Below are 23352 nucleotides of genomic sequence, written 5' to 3' on the forward strand. Positions count from 1 at the left end.
GCAGAAAACAGTCGAGCTGTCCATTCTCAAAGCCCACGGCGGGGCCCTCGAGACCTCCCTAAGGTCACCCCGTGGGGAAACTGGTGACCCTCTGCCCACATTCCTGCTGCCTGGGGACACTCATCCATGCCCCCTTGGCATGCGGGGCTTGAAAAGAACCCGCAGGCATCCGAGACGGCTCTGCCCGGCCCTGCCCTCTACAAGGAAAGGCCGCTGGGCTCTGCGTGCTGTGTGTTCTTTTGCGTCTCTGCTAAGTAAATAAGTACAAAGAAAGCACCACTTTTCACTAAAGGGGAGCAGATGCGGGGTCTGAGGACAAGACTGGGCCGGGTCGCCTCGCGTGCTGCTGTGGTTTTCTCCGAGGCTGAGCATGTTTCTGCCATGCTCCCTGTCTGCCCTGTCTTCCAGCAATGAAGTGGTGAGGACGGACTTGAAGAAACTGCCAGCACTTCCCACGCAGGCTCTGAAGGAGCACCCCTCCCTGGCTTACTGGTAAGCCCCCTTTCTCTGCACGCCGCAGGCATCCCCCCTCCAGGAGGGAGCCCCTCCTAGGGATGCAGGGGGCTCCTGGCGGCTGTCCATCCTCCCCTCCACCACGGGTCCACCTGGACCCCAATCAGTCAGCGACTCCAAACTGTATCGAGTGGCTTGAGTCTTCATGAAACTGATTTCTGCATTTATTTAAATAACATGAAATGTGTGAGAGCTCTTTTCCCTATTTTCTTTCTTTAAAAAACAGAAAAACAAAAAAACCTTCTAAAATTTCCCTCTGGATGCTTTGCCTCCTTGGAGATTCTTTCGTGAGCTGCTAGAGTTTCGCTTTGGAATCCTCCTCATTTGATGACAGGATGTGTGGGGTTTTGAGATGTGGGAGGAGGACAGGGTTTTTTTTCTTTGCAGAAGAGAGAGATTGATTCTTTTATTTTCCCACAATGTTTAATATCTCCTGATTTAGCTTCCGTGTAACATTACACCATAGTTCATCTGTCGGGCCCTGAATTACTGATTCTGAATGAATCGGGCACTTGAACGGTTCCCAGGTTGTGGTTTGGGTCACAGTGGAGCGGGGTTTGCATTGCCGGGCAGTGTGTTGAAATACTGCTGGGTTAGCGAGCCCTGACCACTGTTCTTTGAAAGCAAAATGCCTCTCCCCCAGTCGTCCTCTGACTCCTTGACAAAAAGCACCATAACGGCTTTTATTGAAAAAACAATAATAAGATAAAACAAAAATCGCAGAACAAGTCAATCTTATTGAATTATAACACATGACTTTTAAGCACTTCTGTAATATGCTTTATGAAGTTGCCAGTTAACGAACATTTCATCTCGTCCAGACACCTTTCCAGTCGACAGACTAGTTATTCAGTCACCCGGGTGGCTTTAGGGGATTCCTTTGGCTGGGATGGGGTGCGTCTTGCTGCAGAGGGCGTCAGCAGGATGAAACTCCAGTCCGTACATCATTTCTTGCCAAGAGACCAAGTGATGGGGCAGCTGGACGGGAAACAAAAGAGCTGAACCCTGAGGCTGAGAGCTCCCCCCCGTATGCTGGCATCCCCAGTTTCATCTCTCTGAACTGTTTTGTTGCCATTCTTTTTTTTTGGTAACACAGGTGTCCATAAATAGTGGCTTTAGATCCTTCTGATTTGCCCCCGAAGAACAAAATTGGTTTAACGTGCAAAGGCTTCGCACGTGTCAGTTTCCAGACTTCCAACCTGGCAGCGTGCACATACGAACACCCCCAGATGGCACTCCTGTTCCCTTGTCTGTGGAACCCAGTTGCCCTCGCCCCAATTTCTCATGCTCCCTGGGCCTTACCTTCTCTATCCTCCCAGCGGTTCATTTTCAGCAAACCAATGGTGAAGGAGCTCAAGATGCAAGGAGGTAACTCGAGAAGCTGGTAGATCCTACCTGGTGAAATGTATTTGCCAGCGGGGGCTGTAATGTTGCTGGGTTGTCTGGAATCAGAGTTGCTTTCAGCCTAATCCCTCCCTTAATTATCTCATGTGTTTGTTTCCAAACGTTTTTTACACCCTGTGCTCATTTCAGAGCTATGAACACCTCCTTTCCTCTCCTCTTCCTCTCTCTGGATTTTCTTCTGTTACCTCCACAGTCCGCTCTGTATGCAAGCATTGTCACCAATACAGAAACTCCTTCCTTCATGCTCATGCTTTCTCTTTTGTCGTTATGCACAGCTTCATCCTCATCTACATCCGTAGCTGTCCTGCCAGAACAGCCCTCTATCTCTGTGACCAGGCCGGCGCTTTCCCCGGGCCTCATTTGGACCCAGAGGTGCCCATGTCACTGTCTAAATGCGCTGGGAGGATAGCAGGACCGAGGGAGGGATGTTTTTGAAGCAGGTACCCTCAGCTGCTCTACAGCTCAGCTTGTACACAAACAGGCCAGTAGCATGAACCATTCTGATGATGCATTGCTTTAAAAAAAGTATACACACACACACACACACACACACACACACACATTCACAGATGCAGTGGACAACCTTCAGGCCAAAAGAAGCCCCTGGGAGCCCATCCACCACTAGTCAGGGAAGGCATTACAGCCTAGTGAGCAAAAGCGGTGGCTTTAAAATCCCAATGATAGGCCGGGAAGTTCGTGTGACTTCTCTGCTGCCTCGATTTCCCATCTCTAAAATGGGACTAACCGTATCAACCAAATTCAGACTGTAATTAAGAGAGGAAATAAAAAGGCACAGAATGCAATTAGGAAGTAGGGGAACGGTGCCTAATAATGCTGAGTCATCGCGTAATAATCCTTTCTGCTCATTTCCCCCAAGCGTTCAACAAGCTTGGACTTCTCACCCCGCTTGATGTCTCTATCGGGGAGGCGTCCGAGGCACAAAGTGCCCAGGGCCACAGGGCAAGGCGGCGTCAGGGCCCCGACCTGGCTCCTCTCGAGCGCCTCTGCGGCAAATGCGGGACCGCTCGTACCGCCCATACAGGGTGCGAGGTGACGTCTTCCCCTCGCAGGCCGACGGCTCCCCCGAGACAGGGAGCCCTGTGGCCACCGCCTTGCTTCAGGGCTCCTTGTCTGCAGAGATGGAGCAGCCATCCCGTGCCCGGGGCACGGTCAGCCTTGGTCGTTTGCCTTTTTCCTTCGCGTAACACCGTGTCCTCCAGACGTGTTTTGGGCTCCCGTTTCCTCTGCCTCGTGGCTCTCTGAGGATAATCCCGTTTAGTCCGCGCCGAGCATCTGGGGTGGTCGGCGGGGGGTGGAGAGGGTCTCAGGTGGCTCTTGTCGCACGCCAGCCCGTGGAGTTTCCACTGGGGCAGGAGAGGCGGGAGGAGCCGAGGCAGAAGGAAGATACTGTGGCCTCGCGGTGGGTCTCAGACAGCGGGAGAAACGGGGCGCGGCAGGGTGAGCGGCGCCCGCAGCCGTCAGGCGCGGTGAGGCCCCCGGGCTCGGACCAGTCAGTCTGGGGCGAGCTGAGCGGCCGCCGCGGGCGTTGCTGCCGCCGCGGGCGTCGCTCCCCGTGCTAGGCTCGCGCTCACAGCCACGGCCCTGTGTTAAGCTCCGTCTCCCCTCCTCAGCCCAGGGAGCCGGGGACCCTCTTGGCGGCTCTGCACAAGGAAGCAGGCCTGCAGCTATGCTGCGTGCGGCTGGACCCCGGGCCGGGAAGCCCGCCTCCCCCAGGTGCCACGTCGTGTGGCAGCCCGGCTGTTGAGTCAGTGGCTGGCTGGGGACGAAGCTGGAAGGGTAGCCCCAGAACGTCCTGACGCGACTCTGATGCTCTGGGAGGCTGGCGTCGACCCCAGAGAGGACGCTTCTGGAGAATTCTCTGTCAGGAGAGGGCTTTGTCCCCCTCCCCGTAGAACTTCCGTGGTGTGTGGGAGCCAAGGAGAAACACGGCTGCAGCTGCCCCTCTCTGAACAGAGGTGCCCGGACCCCATAGACACCCCCCTCGGCTAGACCGAGGCCCCTCATAGGCCGCCATCCCCCATCCGGGGCATTAGAGGAGACTCTCGCTCTGCCGTGAGGGGCCAGCCTCACGTGCGTCAAATTTCAGAACAGTAAAGTGAAGAGAGATTCATGGAAGATTGGGAGAGTAACTAGAAGATAACGGAATGACCCCCAAGTCCTAGGTGATGAACATGTAGAGTGTGTGACGCCCCCCGCCCCCAGAAGTGGCCTCGCTGGCAAAGAAAGGGGGGGGGTGAAAGAAGGCTTTCGATCAGTTCCGGGGTACTAAATGAATAATAGCTCGTAAATGTCAACCAAGGAGGTCTCGAGGGTGCGTCCCTGGGGTCGCCTCCTCGTCATGGAGTCCACAGGCCAGCGGGGAGGAACGTGAGGCAGACGCGTGACGAGGAAGGCCGTGCGGCCGGTCCCAGAGGCCAGGCCTTGGCCTTGACCCCTCAGCAGGTGGGACGTGCTTCCCCCGTGATTGCCAAGGTTGCCGCTGAGCTTCCGAAGGCAGCGGGGCACGGGGTCGCTTCCCAGAGGGGCCCCTGCCGCCGTCCGCCCCGTCGCAGGAGGGTGTGGCCTGCGTTGCCCCCCAGGGAGCGAGCTGGCCTCTTGCTGTGTTAGAACTAAGATTTCGGAAGGTACCGGGGTGGCCCTCTGATTTCTGCCTCCTTCTTACCTCGCCAGCGCCCCTCTGGGCCTTTCGTTGCTTCACGGTCTGTGTTAACTGGCTCCAGATTCCAGAACCTTCCCATCCTCCTTGGACGCCCTCAGCCCTGCCTGCTACCTCGGGGTGGGGAGGCCGCGGGCGTCCTGTCAGAGTCCAGGCCTGCCTGCCCCAGCCCGGAGGCCCTGTGCCCACGGGATGCAGGAGCGGAGGAGGGGGAGGAGGACCCGGGGGAGGTCGGCCAGAGCGTCCACGCGGACCTCCGGCCGGTAGCCCTCTTCCTGTCTCCTGTCCCGTGTCCCTGCGCGCTGGCACGCGCGCTCCCCGCTTCGTCCTCTGCTCCCACAGTCTCATTTCTTAGCCGACCTCCGAACCCCGGGCTCTCCTTTTCCTGATGATAAGCCCAAGACAAAGAGAATGCGTGTCCTCTGGGGCGAGAACAGCAGTTTGGGGTACATCCTTAGCCCTGGGCATCTCACTTGGGCTGCGTTCGGACATGCTACTTTCGGGACAAATCGTTTTCCCAGGAGCTCTTGGCTCCTTGGAGCATCTCATGAGGACGCCGGGGCTCACAGGTCTCTCCGTGAGCGGGGAGCGGGGCCGTCGCCCTGGGGACTGGGACAGAGACTCCTTTCCTCCCGTTCTAGCGAGGACCGGGTCATCGAGTACTACAAGAGACTGAACGGCCAGACCAGAGGCCAGGCCATCGTCAAGTAAGTGCCCCCAGCCCGCGGTGCTGCTGAGGCCGCGTGCGCGTTCGCACCGTGTATGTCAGGGTTGGTCGGTTGTGCTGGGAGAGACGTAGCTCCGGGGGCAGGTGGTTCCACGTACTTCTCACGTAAATGATTACTCTGAGAACGTTATCACGGGCACACACACACCAGTATGTATGTGATACCAGTTCTGACGAATAACCAGGTGTGTGTGTTGTGTTGTCTTCCTATAGCTACATGAGCATCGTGGAGTCTCTCCCAACCTACGGGGTTCACTATTACGCAGTGAAGGTAAGTGAACTCACTTGGTGAAAGTTGCCACCGTGCCCTAAAAAAAAAAGTTCTCATTTTTCTTTCTTTTTAATCTTACTGAAGATTTTGGGGGGAGTGGGGAGGACTTGGACAGGATCATCGCCTGCTAGGGGGCGTTGGGACAGTGGAACGTCCCCCCCTAGTGTAGTGAGACTTGCTTCGGGTTCTCTCCAAAACTCACTTGCCTTTGTGTGAAGTGGGTGCGGTAAATGCCTACTTCTTCATTCTCAGGAGAATCCTGGAGATCAGGACTGCAGAGCCTCTCAGGAGGAAAATTCCATCTAAGCACAAAGAACAGAAACTTTAAGCAGAATCAACAGTGTTGCTCTTGGTGGTCAGATGCCACGTAGGCAACTTAATAGGGGAAGTGGCGCCGTGGGCTGACACATCGACAGGCTCTGTCTTCTTAAAGAAGACTGTGGGCGATGGCAAGTCCAGTGTAACACAGGCCCCCTTCTGAACTCTCTTGCGTTTTATCCATAACGTCCCAGACTGGGATCTCCTCTTCGAAATAATAGGTCATGATGTCCTCACGCACCCTTTTCTATCCTGAGAAAGGATAACTTCCTTTCCTTCGTTTACCCCAACGTGAAGTTTATCAAAGTCATTGCCCGACGTCCAGTCAAAAAGAGCAGAAAACACTTCTGAACTCAAGACGGCCCCGCCAACCAACCCGAGATTCCATGCTCTTCCACCAGTTTCCTTCCCCGTGTTTCCACCCAACTATATATATTTTTTTCTTTAAATATTTTCAGGTGGAGTTTTATTTTTTTAATGTGTTTCGTTTTGGCCACGTTGGGTCTTCGTTGCTGTACGTGGGCTTTCTCTAGTTGCCGCGAGCGGGGGCTACTCTTCGTTGCGGTGCGCGGGCTTCTCATTGCGGTGGCTTCTCTTGTTGCAGAGCACGGGCTCTAGGTGCACGGGCTTCAGTAGTTGTGGCGCGCGGGCTCAGTAGTTGTGGCGCACGGGCTTAGCTGCTCTGCGGCACGTGGGATCTTCCCGGACCAGGGCTCGAACCCGTGTCCCCCGCGTTGGCAGACAGATTAGTAACCGCTGTGCCACCAGGGAAGCCCCCGACTATATTTTTAATTCCTTTAGACCAGAGCATACACCGTGTTTCATTTATTGTTGTGTCGCCCACGGCAGTTGGCATGGCACTTTGCACGTCCTTGGTACGCATTTTAACGTCATGGCCTGTATCTTCCTCTAAACTGCAGCCTTTTGACGGCAAAGACTGTTGCACTCTGTTATATTTTCCCAGAACCCAGTGCAGTGCCTGGCGCTTAGTAGATACCCAGTAAATATTTACCAAGTACCATTATCGAGAATTGAACTGAGTAGTCAGATATACACATTTCCGTGATGGGAACAAATGTCAGAATGATATTTGTGGAGCTCAGTTATGAGGCATGTGTGGGGACTCCAGTCCCACCCAGCAGCTCAGCCCAGGATCTTTCAGAGCCTGCAGTGGTTCGGTTCTTCCTGATGTCCTTCCAACACCCTTCCCACCAATGGAAGCCCTTCATCCCTCTTCACCATGATGCACAGACCTCACAGAAGCCTCACAACCATCCCTGCCCTGCCTAAGCCTAAACTATAGTCTGTCATGAGAAGTGTGACCTGGCCTCCTAGGCTGTCTTCTGTCCCACATGAGAAGGATGGATCCTCTAAGGAGACTTACCTCCTGTATAGCTGGCTGTGCCCTGGGATGTGGCCACTGCAGCCAGTGGGCAGTCAGCTCCCCAAAAGGAAATGGAATTGATCATGAAAAGAGGCTCAAATCCCCCTTTCTGGCTGCCAGGGTTCAACTCTTAACACTGCTAGTGAGAGTTTGGAGCCCGTGTCCATTTTGCCATCTTGCTACCAAAAAGGAAACAGAAGGGTCCAGCAGTAGTCCTGACATTATTCCAAGAGGCATGTCACAGAAATCAAACTGCGAGTCTCTCCCTCAGTTGTGGAGATATTCTACGGTGATGTTTAGCAAAGGGGTCTGCCTTCAGGAATGGGAGCCAGGAGCTCAAGAATCCCCAACTCCATTCCATTCTCCGATTTGCTGTTTGTTCTTAGCTTGACCTCACCTCCGTCGCTCGTAATTAAAATAGAGATTATGAAATTTGCTTCTCCAGCTACCCCACAGAAATTTTCTAGATGCTGGAAGACTGTTGAGATGGCTTGAGACAGCTAGATGGGAAGGCTTTGAGATAAAACCTCATCTGGTCTTTTACTTGCTTAAACCTGTGTTCCATCTCCTCCTCAGCCCTAGAACTTGACAGAAAGGCAACCTCTGATATGCATGCCTTCTGCCTTCCAGTCAAACTTCAGAAATATGCTCCTTTGCAGCTTGTTAGAGGCCAGAAGCAGACCTTGCGATTTTCCAGGTGCCAAGTGGGCCTGTGTGTTTGGCTCTTGGAATCTCCAGACGTGAGTGATTGCTATCCTATCTACTTGGAGAAAAAGCCTAGTTAACTATATCGAGACTCACTGTTTGGTGGCCTTGTAAATTTCACAATGCCACATTTCACTGTGTGATGAGAGCTCTTACCTCGACAAACTGAAATTGCAGTTGCCTTCATCTCTCCTCTTGTTCTGTTCTCTGAAACCATTGCAGTCACCCGGGCACTTTCCAGAGACAGGGGTTTTATACCTTTAAAGAAATTCAGAAACTTTTCTAAAAATTCAAAATGTATTTCTTCTTCCCTTTACCTTTGTGCTTACCTTGAACTAACTCTTGCCCCACATATATCTGAAAATGCTGAAGCCAATTGTGAGTTTTCAAGACATCCACCGTGGGGTATGTTAGATCATTCACGCATGTGGCAATTAGGACAAATCCAGGGAGAGGCTGTTTGATGTGCCCACTGTCAAGTCCTAGCATTTGGGAGCTTCTAATTAACAGTCTTGAACGTAGCTTTACAACTTACAATCTGGGGAGCCAGAGGTCTCTGTTAGAGGAATAAAGATGGTGTTGGTGTTTCTCATTCAGTTCCCAGAGTGTCTGAGCTTCGAGTTTGCTACCCCAGTCCTGCCAGGTGGCCACCGTCTTCATGAGGTGAACAGGATGCACGGCTTATGAGCACCTGCCTACCCTGCACTGCCGTTGGCCTGCTGGGGGGAAGGGGAGCATCTCGAGTAGAGTAGGACGCAACCTTTGCATGATTTCTTTGTCTATAAAATTAGAGGAGTCCTTACTAAGAACCTGCTGTAGAGCACAGGGAACTCTGCTGAGTCCTCTGTAACGGCCTATATGGGAAAAGAAGCTACCAAAAAAAAAAAAAAAAAAAAAGTGGATACATGTATATGTATAACTGAGTCACTTTGCTGTACCCCGAAAACTAACACAACATTGTAAATCAACTATACTCCAATAAAACTTTTAAAATAGATAAATAAATTTATTCAAATAGGGGGAAAAAGTGATACAGAAAACTTGAGCTAGTTTTGAGAGCATTTCCACTGTTCTGGTAGGAATAAAATGAATATGCATGTATGAGCTACAAAATTTCAAAAAATAAAGTAAAATTAGAGGAGTCTTAAACGCGTATTACTAAGTGAAAGAAGCCAATCTGGAAAGGCTGCGTATTGTATGATTCCAACTATATGACATCCTGGAAAAGGCAAAACTGGTTGCCAGAAGCTGGGGTGAATAGGCAGAGCACAGAGGAGTTTTAGAGCCATGAAAATACTCTGTGTGACACTACGCGTATGACGGATACGTGCCCTTATACGTTTGTCCAAACGCGTAGAACGTACAACACCAAGAGTGGACCCTAAGGTAAACTATGGACTTTGGGTGATTAAGACGGGTGAGTGTAGGTTCCTCATTTGCAACAGAGGTACCACTCTGGTGCGGGATGTTCTTCCCGGGGGAGGCTACACATGTGTAGGGATGGGAGTACATGGGAAACTCCTGTACCTTCCTCTCAATCTTGCTGTGAACCTAAAAGTGCTCTAAAAAGAGAAGATGTTTTAAGACAAAAGTTTTAGAGGACTCAGCTTCCGTAGTCTCTATGGTTCCTTCGAGCGCTGACAGTCGATGACAGTTTCTCGACTCAGAAGGTCGTTCTGTTAGAATGTTGGGCATCTCTCAGATTTTCCCTGTTGGTAGGTGAGGGGCCCAGCTCTGAAAACCTGAAGTCTTAGAAGGAGAACAAAGAACAAGGCGTCCACTTCTTACTCGGAAAGGGGGAAAGGACCCCAGCTGGTTAGGAGCAGAGCTGGGTCCCCAACCCAGGGCACTTTCTAAGTCACTTTCCTGAGCATCCTTTGATGACAGGGCGCACCCGTTAAGGTAAGGCACAGAGAGGTGGGCTCCGTCCACTTCAAGGAATTTGCGTTTCCCTTTGTCTTCGGGTGAACCAGGAGATCTCGTGGTTCTTGTCTCTCTTGTCTGGTCCCGTGCTTACCCGTACTCCTTTTGATGTCCTAGGACAAGCAGGGGATACCGTGGTGGCTGGGACTGAGCTACAAAGGCATCTTCCAGTATGACTACCACGATAAAGTCAAGCCCAGGAAGGTAAGCGTGCTCTCCTTTGTGGGAGGATGGCACCCAGGTGGAGGGAGAAGCAGGCAGAGCAGTGACTAAAGATGTCACCCCGTGCAGCCTCAGGGCCTCTGGGCCCCCCGGTCTCCTGCTAATTTGGGGGTGTATGCAAACTCCTCCGCGCGTTCCCTGGGGAAATATTTTTCCTCCCCATCACTAAGGAAACGGAAGCTGTTAAAGTTATTTAAGGTAAGAAGACTAGATCAGCTCACCCAGGGCAGATGGACCAGAGGACTTTGAGAGACTGTCCTGTTCCTTCATCTCCTGGGGTGCTGTGTGCTCGAGAGCATGAGGGAGCGTGTCTCTTGAATACCGAGGCTAATCCAAGTTTTCCCAAAGGTTTGGTTTTGGTTTTTTGTTTTTTGGACGAGGGGAACTAAAATAAGAGATTGTGGGCCAAAAAGAGGTGAAACCTAAAGAAGCGTGAGAGGCTTTCCTGCAAATCCAGTAAATATTTTCTGGCATATTAGAAGTGATCAGAAATCTGGAAGAAATAAGGTCATCTGCCAAAAAAGAAAGGGAAGCAGAAAGGAGTCTGCAAACTCACGGTGAAGCCAAAACAGAATGTTTGAAGAGGACACAGGGCTTGAATTTTCTCTGTTTTCGTTTCCGCACATTTTTTAGACCAGAACAAATTGAAAAATTATAATGGAAAAATATCTCTGAGGTGAGAGCTGTCATTCAGCTCCTCCGGCAGGAAAAATGGGGAGAGGGTATGCGGTTCAGACCCTGAAATACATATTAAAAGTTTATCAAAACCACACTGGCTTTAGGAGGGAGAAAGCAATATAGGCTCATTATGTTATTGCATAATGCTTTCCAAGCTTCTTTATCCACGAACAGGATTGAAATCCACACTACATATCCGAGCTTATTGTAGTTTATCCAGTTGACATCTGCGTTGAGCCAGTTTCTTTATTAAATTGGTAGGAAAAAAATGGCCCTGTGCTGAGGAGGATTTTCAGTCAATTGATCAGTCACTCAGCTAAGTTCTATGAAAAGATCTTGAGCGTGTGATGGAGGGATTCTTCCTTGGGGACAGTTCAGTAGGAACCTGGCTGTTTGGGGACCATTTTTTCGTGACTGTTTCCAAAACCCCTCCGGTTTCCTGCTGTAGGACATGATTTGGACTCTGCGTTCTTATTTTTTCCCTCTTTGTTTTTCTCAGTCACTGGGTCTGTACTTCTTCCACACTCTGTTTCCTCTCTGCCTCTTTCCCTTATGACCTTTGTAAGTTTCTGTGCTTTTTCTTCTCTCTTTATTCCCTTCTTCTTCCATCCACTGTCCCCTCTCTCCAACTTGCTTGGCCATTTTTTCCTGCTGGCAAGAGCCAGGGATACTCCTAGATCTTTCGCCCACATTGGTGGAGACCAAGGCCATCTTGGACGATTGGGGTCTACAGTGGAGTTCATTAAAATCCCGCAGTTGAATTCTTCTCTCCCTCTGAATGTTTTTGCAAAACGCGCTTACAAGGATCGGTATGTGTTCAGTTTAATTTATTAATATGTTTAAGCTCGCTTTGTTTCTCTAATTGAGGTGCTAATGAAGATTTTAGAGATAATGAGGTAGCGCTTGATGTATGTGATATATGGAAAACGCAGGGTGTGACACAGTGCAAGGGCTCAATAAATTGTAACTGTTCTTGTCAGACTCCAAAACGGACTTCAAAATATGGAAAAGTAGGAAGCGCAACATGTGAATAATCAGCCTTTGAATAAGAGAATTTACTCTCATTGGTTGAATTTATGCAGGTCAGTGGATTAAAACTCTTAAAAGGTCAACACATTTATTCCGGATATTGCCTCTATTCAAACTGAGTTGTTATTTAAAATAACGCACGCTTCTGTGGCCTCTAAGGAAGTAGTTGGGATTCTCAAGTCTATTGCTAGTTGAGGGACAACCAGGCCATCAGAGTCATTAGTCATTCATTCAGAAATGTTTATTGCGTACCTGTTATATGCAAGGCAGACCACCAGGTGCTGAGATAATTAAGACACACATCAGGTCTTCAGGACCTGTGCAGGGTATCAGGGAGAGGGGTGTGGTAATTGCATCTTACAGATAAGAGAGGCCTGTGTGAGGGTTGGTGGTGGATTAAAGGAGAGAGTCATCAGCTGGGCTTAGGGAGAAACGTCTTCACAGGCAGCAAAGCAGGAGCTGAGTCTTAAAGGGTGGACAGAGGTTTTGCAGATGGACCAGCGGGGTAAGAAGGCACACAGCTGTGCATGCAAGCGCCGTGAAGGAGAGCAGCGTGGTGTGATGGAGAAGCACGCAGCACCGCTGGGGCCGGGACGTAGTGGGAGAGGAGCCAGAGAGTAGGCTGATGGGGCCCCGGCAAACAGAACCCTCAGGGTTTGCTAAGAGGATTTCATCTTCGAGACGGAGGAGCGACCGCATCAGACCTTCGTAGTCAGAGAAACATCGTTCCGGTACCTGGTGGAGGAGGAGTGGAGTGATACAGGGCAAGACTTGCAAACCGGGACATCGTTTCATTAGTGTAGGCCAGAGCTGGTGGCGTGGCTTGGGGATGACTGTCCGTACGGGGGATAGAGAAGGGGACCGGGAAGTGAGATGTTTAGGAGGTGATGTGACTGACCAATGGCGGGAGGCGACAGGGTGGAAGTTGGAGCAGCAGGGGAATCTAGAACAACTTCCTGAGTGACCAGAGCCTGGGCTATAAGGGAAGGGGAGAGAAGTTCAGTTTAGGACACGCCGAGTTTGGGGCTGATGGGACATGCAGGTAGTGGTGGCAGATAGGCAGTGGGTATTCAGTTGGAGCTCGACAGTATCAAGAATTTCGAACCAGAGACTGAACAGAGAGAGGAACAGGAGAGGCACTCGGCACGCTGGGAAAATTACGGGAGCTGTGAGTGGATCTCAGTTCTGCATCGTGACATTCCCTGTGAGGCAGAAGGGCAGGGCCGGGCCCAGGACACCCTGACCCTCCTGGAACCTGGGGAGCCGTCTTTAGGAAATGAATGTGCAATCTACGTGTAAAATTAAGAACGGGCCTTTGAAAAGCCTATGACGGGAATTCCCTGGTGGTCCGGTGGTAAGGACATAGAGCTTTCACTGCCGAGGGCCGGGGTTCGATCCCTGGTCGGGGTACTAAGATCCCACAAGCCGCCTGGCGCAGAAGACGGAGGGGAGGGGAGGGGGGAAGGGGGAGGGGGAGGGGAGGGGGAGGGGGAGGGGGAGGGGGGAGGGGGAGGTGGGGAGGGGGGAGGGGCCCGGGGCCCGGGGCCCGGGGCCCAGGGGCCCATGAGAGGAAGAGACCCAAAGTTTCATTAGCCCGAGAGGTATCCGCCTCTGCTGAGACCTGCCATGGGCCCTAAAGACTTAAGCTGAGCCGTAGATAAGAGGTCCCAGCTGCAGGGTGAAGGACGCAGGGTGTACCATCACCTTCATAAAAAGGCCGTCTCTGTTTTGTGTAAGGCGCCTGTGGGTCCCTGAATGCACAGGACACACTCCCTGGCTCCGGACCTGTGAATCTAAAGAGACGCAGGCACACGGTAGTGACCACTGACCCACATGCACATACGAGGGCCCCAATCTGTCTTCAGCTAAAAATCAGAAACTCACGTGAAACTGTCAGGATGAAGAGATGCCCCAGTCTCCCCTGGTCGCACCCTCCCCCATCTCTGACCCGGCCGCTGACCGTTTAGAAAGCCTCCCAGCTGATTCCGATGTGCGGCCAGAGTTGAGAACCACCGCCGCGGGCCTCCTTTCCGAACTCAGACTCGGGGAGGGTCAGCCAGGCGCAGCAGGTGTGTCCGGCAGGGCCTCTGCACTCGAGCTGGGCACAGGGCTCAAGTCCGGCCCGGCCCCGAGTGATGGGTGACCCTCCAGGAGGCACCACACCCTTGCAAAAGGGACCAGGCAGGGCTTGGCACCCGGGACCCCGGCAATGCTCGGGAAACTGGGAGTGACGCCCAGTTCTGGGCACCTGAAGGCCCTTTTGTAGCAACAGCTGCACCTCCAGCCCAGGCACGGGCCTCCCCGACACTGACCCAGTTACAGCAGCTATGTCACATGGTACCACCATGCTAAGAGCCAACATTCAAGTAGAGGCAGGGGCGGGGTGAGCTGCTCCCTTGCCTTCGGAGGGCCTGGAGGCATTGTCTGGCACCCACAGCTGCAAGAGCACCGGCAAATAACGCACACAGCAAGCGGCGCTCAATAGCCTCCTATGAGGATGCACTCAAGTGCTTCCACACGGGCCACCAAAAGAGGAGGGGTGGGTAGCTGATGACTGTCCAGAAATGGGTGGCACCGTAGCTGTTCCAAGTTCCCCGGCTGGGGTGCAGTTTGCCACTCTGGTGGCAGAGTCTACCCTAAATTGCTTAATGCTCACTCTGAAGCCCTGGGGGCTTTGGGGGAGATGGAGTAAAGCACAGGGTCCCTCACCCATGGAGTGGGGAGAACATTCTAGGCCCCTCCCAATCCCGCGCCGCTGTCTGCTACCTGGATCTTCTAAAGAGATGCCTGGCCTTGCAGAAGCACAGCCCAAAATGCAAGCTGCTGATGTTAGAGGAAAAAAAAACACCACAGCTTCTTTGCCCTCAGGGCACATGTGTCAGGAACAGCAAGACACGTGTGGACACCCAAAGAGGGCGTTTTGGCTTTTGTGTATGTTCAGAAGCTCAAGGCCAATTTCAGAAGTATTTCGGAATGATGTGTGCAAGAATAGCCCCCCAAATCCCTAAAAAACCCACACGTAGGACTAAAAACAGTTAAAATATACAGTACATCCACATACACCAGGATAGTGGCCCTTGCTTGTGTAGATGAGCTCTTTTTTTTTTTTTTTTTTTTGCGGTACGCGGGCATCTCACTGCCGTGGCCTCTCCCGTTGCGGAGCACAGGCTCCGGACGCGCAGGCTCAGCGGCTCACACTGCAAAACATGCCTCTCTTCTTCCCCATGATTCTGGGGTGATAATTTTAGGCACCATTTGTGAGTGAGGTATCAAGAGTACAGGAATGGCATTATTTACATGTCTGACTGTCTGGGTTTAACAATGGTGAGAAACGTGCAAAGAGGGTCACAGTGGTGAAGAAAAGAAAGAAAAACCTTGCAGCTACATAGATGATCTTACCCTGTTTTCTCCTGGGTACCACATTCCCTTTTAGCGTGTGTTTGCGTGTGTAGGAACGGAGCTCTTCGCAGGTGAGAGGTCCTTTATTCCACCAGGTACTGTCCTGTTGGCTTCAGGGAATCATGAAACATTGTCAGACCAGCATTTGGGAGCTTGAAGTAAATCCCAAGCTTCGTCTTAGGTTGCATTTATGGCCAAAGAAAGACACCCAAGCATCAAAAAAGAGCAAATGCCAGCTACATAAAGTGGCCATCAGTGAGGACACGCCGTGGATCAGCTCAGATAGTTGTGTTAGTACAAGCAAGAGTGTTTCTTCTTCCCTGAGAACATCTGAGTGAAAATCAAATGATATGTACTGAAAAGGCATTGCTTATTAACTCCTGCAGAACCGCGATCAGATAGGGGAGAGATAAATAAAGCTGGACGTAATCGAACCCAAAGGGCTCCCTCTTTTAGAGGAGGACCTTGCATTCCTTAGATCAGAGCCTGGAAAAGTCCGAAAGCTCTGATCTCTGGGACAATCTGCCTCTTCTTTGTAGCACCAGCACCAAAGGCTTTGGGCGATTAGCCTCTCCCACACTCAAGACTCAACCCCCAGCAGTGCCAAGCTGAGCTGCCTTCTCTGTCCGCCCACTGGAATTTGCCCTTTCCAAACCTGTGGCCAGACCAGCCATCGAATCATGAGAAAACATTATCATTTACAACAGAAAACGCTTTCCGAAAGGGGTGCCAGGAAGAGTTAGGATAAAGATCCGTCCTGCAGGCTGTGTCAGAGAATATACGCATTAAAGAACGAGCAGTGTGAAACACGTAACTCCGAAAAAACCTCCCTAGAAGGCATAGTCAATATCTGTAAATCATCGTTTACAGCTGCAGCCCATTCGCCAGCCTATATTTAATGAAATCTCTCCATTGGGGGAAGGATGGCCGTGCTGGTCCTTGTTATGCATTCAGCAGACAGCATTTACTTATTTATTTGATGTGCAATTAGGAGCGCTTTTATGTTCACTTAGGTGCGCGATTAGGAGCACAGAGGGCTCCCCTCTGAGACATTAGGAGAAAGATCCAGAGTAAATGGTCGCCCCTTTCCCCAGAGCAGCCAATGTAGCCTCCTATGGTTCCTGAGAGTATTTCAGAATTGGGGGCATTAGCTCAGAGAATTGATGCATTGCTGTCACCTCCCCAGATTAGTAAAGATTTTTGAACTGGATGAGTTGATGAAACGGGAAGAGAAAATAATATTTACAGGAAATACTCCATTAACTCTGAACCGACTCCCAGCCTGCTGAATTATTCAGCGTGATAAGCACGCCATTAAGTGCTTTGCCAACTTATTTTTCAGCTTCTGTTTGGATGCACTTGACTCATCGTTGGGCTGCTGGGCCCTCTGCCTCGGCAGGCCCTGGGCGGGTGCCTCCCTCAGTCCGTTATCTGTATTCCCCTGGGAAACCGCACCCTAGGCTCTCGGGGAGGAAGAGCTCCATGGACTACTTCGAGCATTCCTAGCGTTTTGCAGCCTTTGCTTTTTCATCGTCAGATCAAAGGGCTTCTCTGTTGCCTCCTTCAGACCTCACTCAGCGCTGAGCGGACCAGGAAGGGTTCCATGCCTGTGGGTGACAGGCCCTGGCCATGGGTCATCAAGGGGAGCCAGCCTCAAAGCTGAGGGGCAGGCCTGCCCGAAGGATGCTAGGGTGCAGGGGAGGGGGGCAGAGAGAGTCACCAGCGTCTGCCATCTGAAAATAACTCCCCAAGAAAGAAAAAAGCAGTTGTATTCTAGGAAGATTGAGACGCTCTTCTCAAAGCATCAGCAGACAATAGACATCCTCTTCTCAAAGCACGTGTATTAGGCATGGCTGAGTTCTCTCTCTTTGGAACAGGAATATCCCAGTCTCTCCTCCCTTCCAAGAATTGCAGTCCCCTGAAAGCGCTGAGCTAGAGCTTTAGAACTCCAGTAGAAGGTGTTGAGTGTGAAATCCTCTCCAATAAAGTGGACCCCGTAGGAGAATTACCAAGTGCCTGTCGTAAGCCAGGCCCTGCTTGAGGCCCTGCAGGTGTTACAGTGAACAAGAGAGACGGGTCCCTGCCCTCAAAGAGCTTAGGGTTTAGTGGGAAAGACGTCAAACGATAGCATTAGGTAAATCTATAACGTAGAGTGTCAAGAGTATTGAATTCTACTAAGGTAACCAATCAGTAAGGAAGAGGGGGATGGTCAGGGGTGGTCTTGCCAAAGAGGTGACTTTAAGGGACTCCGAGTGTTGCAGCCCCTGGGAAGCAGAGTTAGGGACTGTCGCACAGGAAGTGTATTGGGAAGTGGTCTGGAATTAACAGCAGTGAGCAAAGGGAAGGAGACAGGACCCAGCAGAGGGAGAAGCTGAGCTGCGGTACAACCTTAGGGAAAGTGCTGTGAAGCTGCAACAATGGGCCGTCCATCATCAGACCCATCGCCTTAGCCCAGCATCCGCCAATCATCAGATACAGGTGAGCCACAGGCGTGGGGCTGTGACCTTGGGCAAGATGGCTCTCTACAGCTGAGGGCAATTCCCGGAGAGAGGATAAATCCTTCAGTCCTGAAGGAGAGGCTGGTCGATGCGGTAGCTTTTCCTGCAGTGGTTCCCCCGGTGTGGCCTTCGGACCAGCAGCCGCTACATGATCTGGGAGCACGTTAGAACTGCAGACTCCAGGTCCCCGCCTGAGACTTCCAGACTCAGAAATTCAGAGGCTGGGACTCGGCAATGTGTGTTTTCACAAGCCCTTGAGGCAATTGGAAGACAGGCTACAGAGTTAGAGGATCACTGCTCCACACACAGGTAACGGGAACTTTCTCTGTGATCCTACTCTGTTGTTTTGCTGTTAAGATATTGTCGTCTGAGTTAAAATCAAATTCCTTCTTGTAACAGTTATGCCCTTAAAAAAAGATGTCTTATAAGCCAGTGGCCTCCATATCCACTTAAAGGCCCAAAATAAATCTCAAAATCTCAACCAAGGAGGAATTTGAGGGCTATTCACTCACTCCCAGGGTATTCGTGGTGGTGATAAACAACTTATTTAACCTCTCTGTGCCTCTGTTTTTATGTCTGTGAAATGGAGACTCTAAAATACGCGAAATAGTCTAATTATCTTCATCTTGAATGTGTTTACGTCTCAAAGAGTTGCCTGTTCCTCAAGATAAAAGCGCTGTTGCCCTTGACATAGCAGATATCGTTACAGTCTCTTTTATGCTGAACACAGGAGGCCAGGATCACCACGAAGAGCAAACAGCATCTCTTTGTTAACAGGATTGATTTTCTTTTCCTTGGTCATTGGATCTGGGAACCCAGGGTCCCTTGGTTCCCACAGGTTCTCCTGGAGGCCGTTTCCAGGCCTGGTCCTGAGTAAGCCACCCCTCCAAGGACACCTACTTGTATCCTTGTTGCAACCGTCTCCGTAATACTCGTGCTGGTATCAGACTGTCCCTTTTGAAAACGATGGCTGTGCGCAGAAAATAAAAGCATGCCTCCATCCAGGAAGGTAATCCTTAGAAGCTGTAACGTGAGAGTCATTTCTCCGTGGAGGTACGAGAGGAGAGAAATGCAATTCTCCCTTTAAGAGAGGCAGGTCCAACTCTCTCCTGGGGTGACATGCTTGGAGGTAGCTCTTAGAGGGGGTACGCTATACTCTGAAGAATTCACCCAAACGTTCTCTGGTTGCAAGGGTTAATCTCCAGACTGGCATCACCCTTTGGATGCTCTGTTCCCTGCACCCACCTCCTACTGTTATATCTGGTGGGAAGATATCTGTCCTGGTGGTCAAGACCCCTCAGTTTTAGCTCCAGGTCTGCAAGCTGAGTCACATTGCTGGGCCTGTTTCCTCATCAACAAGGCAACGATACAGGTGATGGGCAGTCCTGAGACTGAGAGAAGCAGGAAAGCAGAAACAGGAGAATGAAGCAAGGGGCAAAGCTCATTGTAAAGCCAGCAGGGAGTCCTTCCTGAAACGAAGAGTGAAAAGCAACACTTTCCCAGAAGAAAATGGTAGAGGGAGAAAAGGCCAGTTTCTAAGTGGGTAAATCCCTGTCTGTCTTTGACTGTTGCTGGCGTTAGCCAAAGTGCCAGCTAGGTCTGAGCAGACAACCAAAAATAGTTTCCCAAACCCCCCCGCCGCCACCCCGAGCTGAGGCCTCTGTCCCTTGCGTGGGGTGTGAGGTCTCCCAGGGCTCATCCGCTGCCCGCAGCCAGGCCTCGGCCTCGTGTAACAGCACTAGGATGGCCGTATGAACAGCCACGTTGACTGGGGGGAGAGCAGGGGTCAAACTCAACAGTCTGTATTTGTAACATGCAAATAAACACCCAGTCAGCCAGGCCAGCAGCCCCCTGGAGACTGATGAGCTTCTAAATAACTCACAGAAGCAGACTCCCACTACTTGGGCCGCCCCATTGACCTTGGGTGCAATCTGAAGATGCAAATCAAAACCCAGTGCTGTTGTTGGGTCTCGTCCTGAGAAGAGGCGCCTCCAGTATCCCCGCCCACTCCAGTGAGCCCTGAGCCACTAGTAGCTTAAGAATTGATGGGTTTTCTCTGGCTTAAAAACCAAAGACTTGGCCAGGTTAACGAGAACACCGACCACCTGGGACTCAAAAAGGCACATTTTTTCTCTCTCCCACTGTTCTTTTAAAAGCGTTCTTCCCTAGATGGAAACGCAGGCAGCCTGTGACTTCTCTGATCACTCCCAGGTAATACAGAGTCATACAGTCACTTTAAGCAGCAAAGTTAATTTTATTAAGAAATGAGAGTGTCCGGTCCTTGTTAACAACCAAAGTTCCAAACTTGGTCTAAAGTTAAATCTGCCCCCTCTCCCAGCTGGACTGCCTCTGTCTCCCCATCAGCTCCTCCGAGGGCAGCGAGCAGCCCACTTCTCTATCTCCCCATCAGCTCCTCCGAGGGCAGCGAGCAGCCCACTTCTCTGTCTCCCCATCAGCTCCTCCGAGGGCAGCTAGCAGCCCACTTCTCTTGACTTAGATGTCAGCAGGAGCCAGGGGCAGTCTTAGGTGTTCTTTGTCTCCCCGAGACGCCTGTCAGGCTCTCCAGGCGACCCTAGTGAACCTTGTCTCGCTAGGTTTGCACAAGGCATCCTCCCCGTCCCCCACTCTGGGTCAGGGAAGCTGACAGCACACCTCCATCAGCTCCTCCGAGGGCAGCTAGCAGCCCACTTCTCTGTCTCCCCATCAGCTCCTCCGAGGGCAGCGAGCAGCCCACTTCTCTTGACTTAGATGTCAGCAGGAGCCAGGGGCAGTCTTAGGTGGCCCTTAACTTCAGGAGACGCCTGTCAGGCTCTCCAGGCGACCCTAGTGAACCTTGTCTCGCTAGGTTTGCACAAGGCATCCTCCCCGTCCCCCACTCTGGGTCAGGGAAGCTGACAGCACACCTCTCTCCCTCTCAAATTCTCCCTCAGTTTCCACCTTCCTAAACACTTCATACCCCAATGGAGGGTGAGAGGTTTCAGAGTCACATAAACAGTCATGTTTTTTAAATGTAAAAAAAAAAAAAAAAAAGGCTAATTGTGAAAGTATGCATAACATAAAATTTACCATTGGAACCACTGGTGAGTGGTTAAGTATTAGGTTTATTTCCACTGTTGTGCAGCCCATCTCCAGAACGTTTTCTTTGTGCAAAACTGAAGCTGTCTCCATGAAACAGTGATTCCCTAGCCCTAGCGCCTGGCAACCGGCATTCTACTTCCCTCTCTATGGATGTGATTCCTCTAGGGATCTCATATAACTGGAATCATAGAGTAGGTTTCTTGTTGTGACCATAGGGTTTTAATATCCAAACGAGGACACTTTTGAGAATGGAAGAGAGCACTGGTTAACGATGACACCCCAGCGTCAGGCAAACCCGGGCCGCCCCAAGCAAACCAGGGCACATGGTGGCCTCTCGAACCACGGTGGTGACCCGTGAAACGGGCTCTTGGCCCTTTTGTTTGTTTGGTTTTTGCCTGTCTTACTGGGTGGTCCGCTCACTACTCACTTTAACGAGATTGAGCGCCGTAAAGTCTCGGCCAGTACATCACTATCCTATCCTGTGACTCTGGCTGGGCAGTGGTGGCTTCACCCACCGATGGCATAAGTCCTGACCAACTGTGCTGAGTTAAGAACTGGGGCAACCCCAGAGGTCCCGGCACCCAGGGCTTTCTGGCATTCGCAACAGGTGTTTCTGATGCTTCATGGGGATTGGAAAGATTCCTCGCCAGTCCTGAGGATCTTCCTGGAAAGCGTACGCTGGCATTGAGTGTGGTCCCTGGGCAGACCCAGAGCAGACCCAGCCTCCTTGTGCTGGATGCCCCGGCTCTGGCCTTTTATTAGGAGGTCGAAGAGCCAGGGAAGCTCTAGATGCCCGTCTCTCCAGGCCTCCCGGACCGTAAACCAGCCCCCAGCCCTGCCTGTAACAAGGATCAGGAGTCACAGCTGAGTGAATGGCTTGTGCCTGGACGTGCACACGTATATATCTTTTCTGGTACATATTGAGCTGATGCTTGGAGCTGTGAGGTTTGAAAAGCATCTGAAACCCGGTCCCTGGCCAGATTGTTCACGTGGCAGTGGTGGAAAACACCCCCCAGAGGTGCCTCAGCCATGACAGCCCAAAGCGGTCAGGCTGGAGGTCAGTTGGCTCCAACAGAGCCCACCCCAGGGGACCCGAGAGGAGAGCTCTATAGGAGGACCATCCGACCAGGGGGAGTGGGGGGCTGCTTATGGAGAAGGGGCAGCCCTGGGATTAGGGGGCTTTAGCCCTGGACTGCTGGCTCCTTTTAAGTAATTAGTTTTACTGAGTTTTAACCAAAGAGCATCTTCTGATTTATGGTTAATGCAGAGTAGGATTTACCAGTCAAAACAGTGGGAAGGCCTCAAGGGAGCTCTTGATACTCCCCATTTCTCCCCAGGCCCCACGAACCTACTTTTCTCTCTGGTCTTGCCCTATTCCAGACATTTAGTGTAAATGGAATCATAGAATTTGTGGCCCTTTGTGCTTGGCTTCTTTGATTCAGAATAATGTATTCAAGGTTCATCCATGTTGTAGTATGAATCAGAACTTCATTCCTCTTTAAGGCTAAATAAGATTCCACCATTCCCTGGTAACTTCAGCATTTTCTGCACTAACATAGCAAACACACACACTCACAAATGGTGCCTTGGGTTTTTGCACTTCTTGTGTTCCCTCACGTGGGTGTATGGCTTTGCCCCAGTTTCCTTCTGGTATCCACTCAGCTGTCACGTCGGTGAACGGTCCCCCGACCGCTTTATAAACAGTGACAGCCCCTGTCCTAGTCTCCTCAGAACCTGCTACCTTCTAACTTCCTCACTGTATAGTTCTCTTATTTGCCTACCGGTCCCCTCACAAAAAATGTGCAGAGACTTGTGTCTGTTTTTTCTCTATCGCATGCCTGCTGGCAGCGCAGTACCTGACCCGTGGTGGATAATAAATACTGGTTAAAGGAACAAAGGCAGCCAGAGCAGGATATCTACTAGCTTGTTGGAAGCTACCACTAATTTTGAGGTCATCTCCATGTATATGTGTGTAGTGGCCTCAGAGATAGGATAGTGTAGCTCCTATAAGGAAGGGTTGGAGAAAGCTCCACGTAAAAGGCCAGACGTCTGTAAAGAAAGGGAGGGAGGAGGGAGGCACGAGAGCTTTTTACAGCTTAGTTTTGTTGATTGGGGGGAAAAACATAAAATTTCCCTACCAATCCATCTAGACTGTCTCTTGATTTTATTTTTTGTGTCTTGGAGCGAAAGTACCCAAATTGCTACTAGTAACTATATGTCGAAAATGAATTGCAGGAGGACACAGACCATTGGACTCTTCTAGTTCATCTGGATGCCTTTTCTTGCTTAGAAGCAGGAAACGTTAGGCTGAGAAACCCTGCTTGTTGAATCCAGTAACCTTTGCTTTGTCTCAGGGAATCTCAGCTTGTTTCTGCTGAGCCAAACGATACTGAGGGAGCTCTGTGAGATTTTTTTTTTTTTTTTTTTTTTTTTGTTGTGGTATGCGGGCCTCTCACCGCTGTGGCCTCTCCCGCCGCGGAGCACAGGCTCCGGACGCGCAGGCTCAGCGGCCATGGCCCACGGGCC

General features: G+C 51.2%; 1 protein-coding gene across 2 annotated transcripts in view; it reads left to right on the forward strand.

Moving 5' to 3' along the window:
• The first annotated feature begins 289 nt into the window (after positions 1–289).
• FRMD4A (FERM domain containing 4A) overlaps positions 290–23352 on the forward strand; it is a 100046-nt gene continuing 76983 nt past the window's right edge. Inside the window, exons 1-4 of one of the 2 annotated variants that reach the window (XM_028495604.2) lie at positions 290–492; positions 5236–5301; positions 5535–5592; positions 10040–10126. In XM_028495604.2, coding sequence (XP_028351405.1) covers positions 371–492; positions 5236–5301; positions 5535–5592; positions 10040–10126 — 333 coding nt within the window. In that variant the 5' untranslated portion in view covers positions 290–370. The remainder of the gene's footprint in view (positions 493–5235; positions 5302–5534; positions 5593–10039; positions 10127–23352) is intronic. The other variant, XM_028495603.2, reaches the window with a different exon arrangement.

This window comes from Physeter macrocephalus, chromosome 11 (genome assembly GCF_002837175.3).
Source record: "Physeter macrocephalus isolate SW-GA chromosome 11, ASM283717v5, whole genome shotgun sequence".
Lineage (NCBI taxonomy): Eukaryota > Metazoa > Chordata > Mammalia > Artiodactyla > Physeteridae > Physeter > Physeter macrocephalus.